The following is a 6,332-nucleotide window of genomic DNA, read 5'->3' on the forward strand; positions in this document are numbered from 1 at the left end:
GATGAACAAAAGCGTACATGGAAATTTCGTTGTGTCGGCCTCCGCGTTTGTGACATGATGACGAAAAAAAATTACCGGTTCTGTTAGACACAACATAGTGTACCGGGAAATAGATCATGAAGCCATCTTGCCTAAAAATAAATGATGCGTCACTTGATTTGCTGGAACAATTTCAAGGAGATATTTGTGGTCAAATACAACCGTTATCTGAAGCATTCAAATATTTTATGCTGCTATTTGATGTCCCAACGAAATGATTCAATGTATGCCTACTTTCAACAAGAAACCATGCTTTTGCAAAGCTGATTGTCCAGATCATTAAACTGTGATAAAATCACCTAAGCATAGGATAAAATCCATCATAATGGATACATTTAATGATTACTGTCCATTTTCGAGCATTTATGTGAAGCATCATGCATTCAATATCTTATGCACACACACGCACACAAAAACTACTCCCTCTATACCTAAATATTTGTTATTGAAGAACACTAATACCAAACTTCAGCTCCATGCTCAGCATGAGAGAAAGGAGAAGGGTGAACATGAGGTGGTGGGCTAGCTGACGTCCAAACAGGTTACGGCCCACCAACCTGGCGGAATCATCAGCTAGATCCAACGAAGAGGAGGCCAAGTATCTCAAGAAACCAAACACAATTTTCTCAACAAAAAAAAAACACAAACACAAACCAATAGGTAAAATTCCCATACTCTGTTTACTTAAAACACCCCTAGGCTCTAAGCAAATGTCAAGAGCAAATATGACATTATAGGCCAACACAACAACATTCTTGAGGTGTCCATCCCATGGCAGAAACTACTAGAGTCCATTTATTACTCACTGCGGTACAGATTTTCAAAAAGCCAAGACACAAACCACAGGTGAGACTCATCCAACTACACATTTCTTGCAAAAGGCAAACAAGTGAATATACATCGGAGAAGACCGGTCACACAAGGGCAGCGCCAGCCACCAGGCTTCAAGTGCTACATTACTAGTCGCTGTCGCTATCCCCATCCGAACCAGGATGGTCAATACAAGTACTACTACCGCCGCCGTATGCTTGGCTGCTTGGGTGAACAACAGGCTGGTAGTTTTCACAGCCATAGCAACGCCCTGCAACATAGATAGAACAAATTAAGAGTTAGACAAATACCAATATGAGATTGCCACAAAGCAGGAAAGAAGCCATTGGAACAAGTGTCAATAAAACCAACAAGGTACCTGCGTCATTTTCCCCAACTATACAGCACATAATCACATCATTCTCACTCCGAAAATAGAGGTCGACTTCAGAGAAGAATAGCTTGGTACTGTCGGCATCAGCATTCTTCTCGTCCTCAGGCTGCTTAGCTGTGAAGTTATAATGGGCACCGGCCCCTCCAAACTCGTAAAATATAGATATCACTTTTACCTCCACTAGATCAAACTGAAAAACAAAATGGAAAGACATGTTTAAAATGGATAATCAGGCTGAAAAGCCATCCCGACTGTCACAACCTCACACACATGGAGATAAGAGAGAAAGATAGAGGAATACCTTGGTGTTGTTCGCTCTGTTATATTTACGTAGGGCCATCTCCGCGTGGTAGCGCGCATCCTTTTGTTTGGCCGCAACTCTACTTTCGCGGAGAGCGTTCCTCACCTCCGGAGGTTTCCTCTTTCGCATCGGCATTACAACTGGAATTCCGATGGAAGCCCGGTCAAAGCCACGCGTCTTGGGTCGGGGCAGAGGCCGAAACCTCAAAGCATGTTCCTCCATGTTGATACCTTCAGGAGTGCTCCTCTCCTTGGACATCCAACCATCTCGACTCCTGTTTCATTATTGTGAACTGTTTGTTATGCCAAAAGAAAAACATGTACCATACCGTAATGTGAGAAATGTTAAGTGTAACATTTACCCAGATGCTTTTCTTTCATGATGAAGGTGCATGCAGAGTTCACGAAACATGATTAAAAAGTCGTCAAGTTTGTTCAGAATTAAAATTTGACAGATTTGTCGATCTGATTTTCCTTTATAATGAAGGTGCATGCAGAGTTCTTGAAACATGTTTAAAAACTTGTCAAGATTGTTTGGAATTAGAATTTGACATGATGAATTGAACAGCTGTCAGGTGGGGATGCTGGATATAAACAGCTGCATGGCAGAAACGGGCCGAGAACTACATGACACAACACAATGATAGCAAAACATGAGGTTGTGATATACTCCCTCCGTCCCAAAATAACTGTCTCAACTTTGTACTAGCGTTAGTACAAAATTGTAGTAAGGTTAAGACACTTATTTTGGGACGGAGGGAGTATAATTTTTGCACGGATTGCTGAGTGTTTCAGCACAGTTCTAAGCCCGTCAAAGATGCAGCTTGCAGTGTATAGAATGTTAAATATAAGCAAAAATGGACGACTTACTGAGAACCAGATGATTTGGGTTATCGATCTTGCAATGACATTTCAGAATGCCAAATGAAGATGCAGTGTTGAACAAAGAGCAATCCAAAATAAATAATAAGCAAGAGGTTAGGAGCATTCAACTTGCATACCTCCCTTTTGAAGCGGCGCATGAAACGGCAACTTGTTGGTGATGTTGCTTTGTCTCCTGTGGCTTGGCATTCATATTCTCTTTAAACCTGAACCAGAACATATGACTTAAATAGAATTAAAGTAAAATGAAGCTATGTTATCGACATAATCTCTCTTTTATTATTCCAATTTCTGTAAAATTTAGAACCAGAAAATATTTTTGGAACCGATAGCATTGCTGCACTTTTTGGTAGTACAATGCTTAGCCCATCACTGATACACCCTGCAGTATAGAATGTTTTTTTTTCTTCTGAAAAAGCAAAATTCAGGTAACTATCTGGGAAGGGGAGGAATTATGCTACCCATTTTCTAGGAAAAGCACAGTTTGGAATATAAACAAAAATGGATAAGTTACATTTCAGAATGCCGAATGACCATGGACAGTGGTGTTGAACAGGCAGCAACCCAGAGAAAAAAAAACTGAAGATATTAGGAGTTTTACCTTGCATATCTCCCCTTTGAAGCAGCGTGTGAAAGTGTGACCTGGTGTTGTTTCGGCTCCTCCTCTGGGAAGGCATGCAGCGGATTCCCCTTGTACCTTGAACCATACATATGATTTATTCAGCATCACATTAAAATGAAGCAGAGTCATGAACACAGTCCATTGATATTCTAATTTCCGCAACTCCCAGAATCGTAATAATTTGTTCTCACCTTGTCGGATACATTGCTAGTTTCAGCAAATTTTTGCAACTATAAGAAATTGTTCTCGAATTCCAGCAATTTTAGAGCCACGAGAATCTGTTGCCGTATACATTCGTTCTTGGATTAATTTCTAATTTCAGCACATTTCGGAACGGTAACAATTTGTTCTTCGAAACAGACACACCTCGTGGGCCTAGTTTAGAAACGAATCGAAGAGGACTAGAGCAGATTGATATATCAAAAAGGATCAGGATTGGACATCGGCAGTTGACGTACATAGGCAACGGGTGGAGGGGAGGAGGGAGGCGCCTCGGGGGGACGGCGAGTGCACGGTCGTCCAGATCTAGCTGGGACAGGCAGGGGTGAGAGCCGCATCGCCAGCGGTCATGGAGAGGGGAGGGGAGCGGGAGGAAGCAGTCGTCCATGGACATGGTCGGTCACGGCGTGGCGGCGAGCCGACGCCGGAGGCGGGGGTGGGAGGGCGGCGTGCGGGGGTTTAATTCGGGGTATTTTTGGGGGTGAAGGGGAATCGATTTGTGGAAAAAATGCAACCGTGCACCCAGCATCATGCACGTTTTCTTTGAATAGTAAATAAAAAAAAATTCTGAAATTTTAGGCATCGAAGATGCTCATGTGCACAATGTTCCTGCAAAATTTTGTAGTGTTTGCACATGTGAGGAGCTCGTGCAAAAAATATGAATTTCAAGTGTTTGAGAAACTTTGAAAAAGAATACGATTCATAGCCGATTTTGTGCAAGCTCCTGAGATGTCCAAACACCATGAAAATTTGCAAGCACCTTGCGCACATGAGCATATTTGATGCCTAAAAATCCATTTTTTATTTTTATTTCTCACTACTTTTTATGAATTTACTGTTCAACGGGTATAGATGAGCCCGGGCATCATTTTAAATTATCGAAGAGATGGACATTTTATCTTGTGTATTTTGACGAAAACTAAAACACACAAGAATACATAGTTGTTTGAATGATTCACAAGAATTTGCGAAGAAATGCCGTTGTAGAGAGAAAGAGAGAGAGAGAGAAGACAGACACATGTTGTCAGAAGAGATGAAAAGTTAGTCTGAGCACGTTTCTAAAATCCTTCAGAAAATATAGGAAAAGAAAGTCTTCAATAAAACTTTCTAAAACCAATCCTACACTTAAAAAGGTATAAGAAAATAAATGTCATTAGGTTCCGCAGCCGAAATTTCAATTGAAAAGTAGGCAGGCCGATTACAGCAGCAATTACGGCCGGCAGGGGATAAACTGTGGAGATTACAGAGATTTGGGAGAGACTAGGCACACGACAGGCACGGCGGAGATGAAATTTGCAGGAGCAGAAAACTTACGAATCGTCGTCCTGGTCAGTACGGCCATGATCCGCCATGGACGGCTGCATGGTTTGATCTGCAGTGCTTTCGAATCCGCGCGAAGGGGTGAGGTCGCAGTGCGTCGTCTGCTGGGATCGTATATATTTATATCAGCATCGAGAGAGAGGAGCGCCCAAACGCGTTTCCGTTTCGTGTGGTCGACGGATTGACCTTCCTGTATATTCTCCGGATTTTAATTCCACTGCCGTTCCGGCTGGGACAAGCCATTGCTAAGGAAAAAAAGAAACGCAGAAATCGGGTACCAGTTTCTAACTGTTTCTTTTTTGGCGGGTTCTAACTGTTATTACAAGTATAAACGTGGCGAATTAATCTGTGATTGGATAGTTAAAGAAACTGTTGTACCCTCGTTCCATCAAGGTTTAAGTCCTGGTGTTCGGATTTATTTTAGGATTTTCAACAATGTTCATTCGATGAAAGATGAAAGGAGATGTTTCCGTTGATGACGAGGCGTCTATGATGACGTAAATCTCAAAATAATATGCCGCCTCACTCTCTCGGAGATGCTCATAAATATAGGGTATGCGTGTTTGCGCTTATAAAGATGAGTGTATGTGCATATATATGAGTGATTGCGTCTGTATTATGCTAACAAATAATATAAACATGTAAGTTACTAGATGGTAGGAGCTAGGATCCTACCAGGTCTTGGCCGGAGGCTGTAGGGGTAAGAGGGGGGCTGGCGAGGCGAAGGCGCGGCAGCCGGCGCGAGGGCGCTGTCCCGCGCGGTGGAGAGGCGGTTGCGATGGAAGAGGCAGCGGCTAGGGTTAGGGATTCCGGCTATGTCCTATTGTTTAATTTCAAAAGAATGTCTTACAACTGTTTATAATTTTACTGTTAGTAAAAATAAGATAACTTGGGCTAACCCCCTCAGTAAACGGGCCCATTGGACCTCCTTCGGCTATAAGTAGTGCCGGTCATAACATCTCTCTCTGCCTGCGCAAACTGCTCGTCCTCGAGCTGGAAGTCTGGAAAATGTCGGCGAAACTCCTCGAGCTGCTCCCAATTGACATCCTCCTCCGGAAGGCCTTGCCACTGGATCAATAAATGCCACACTCCGCGACGCTGCTGGACCTGCACCACCTTGGCCGAACCTGGAAGAAGTCGTCCGTCGGAGGTCGGAGGCAGCGCCGGTGCGGCCGCTGGCGGAGCTCCGTGTAAGGGCTTCAGCAATCCCACATGAAATACGTCATGGATGCGGGCACCGGCCGGAAGCTGTAGGCGGTAGGCCATCTTGCCCATGCGCTCCATCACGGAAAATGACCCCGCACAGCGAGGGCCCAACTTGTGGTTTGCCCGCGGGTCCAGGGACTGCGTGGAGCGGTGAAGGAAGTGCAACCAGAGCCAATCGCCCACCACAAACTCTGCCTCTCGGTGATGGTCATCATAGTACCGCTTGGACAGCTGCTGGGCCTGGAGAAGACGTTGGTGCACCTCCGCAAGAATCTCGTCCCTGTAGCCCAACCGGGCGCAATGTCTCCGTCTTGTTACGCTGGCACGTAACACACGATCGCACCCAGTCCCGGACCAAGGCCCGATCGCCGGGGATGTAGGAATCTGCATGGAGACGGTGGAGGGTCTTCTGCACCCCCTCGTGGCCTGCCGGGTGCACCAGCAGCAGAACCTGGTGACGGAGATCACCGTGATCGGGCACGAAGAGGCGATGCCCATGCAGGAGCAAGCCGTCTGCCAAACGCCACAGCTCTGCCAGGT

At 44.8% G+C, this 6,332-nt stretch overlaps 1 protein-coding gene across 1 annotated transcript; it reads right to left on the reverse strand.

Annotated features, from left to right (window-relative positions):
* Positions 1-926: 926 nt before the first annotated feature.
* Positions 927-3,660, reverse strand: LOC123397392. Its single transcript, XM_045091952.1, has 6 exons — positions 3,506-3,660; positions 3,027-3,122; positions 2,545-2,631; positions 1,545-1,818; positions 1,229-1,433; positions 927-1,120 (listed from the first exon to the last, which is right to left on the reverse strand). The coding sequence occupies exons 1-6, from the start codon at positions 3,658-3,660 to the stop codon at positions 999-1,001; spliced, it is 939 nt and encodes a 312-aa protein (XP_044947887.1). The 3' UTR covers positions 927-998.
* Between the last annotated feature and the right edge of the window lie 2,672 nt (positions 3,661-6,332).

This window comes from Hordeum vulgare, chromosome 5H (assembly GCF_904849725.1).
Source record: "Hordeum vulgare subsp. vulgare chromosome 5H, MorexV3_pseudomolecules_assembly, whole genome shotgun sequence".
NCBI classification, from domain to species: domain Eukaryota; kingdom Viridiplantae; phylum Streptophyta; class Magnoliopsida; order Poales; family Poaceae; genus Hordeum; species Hordeum vulgare.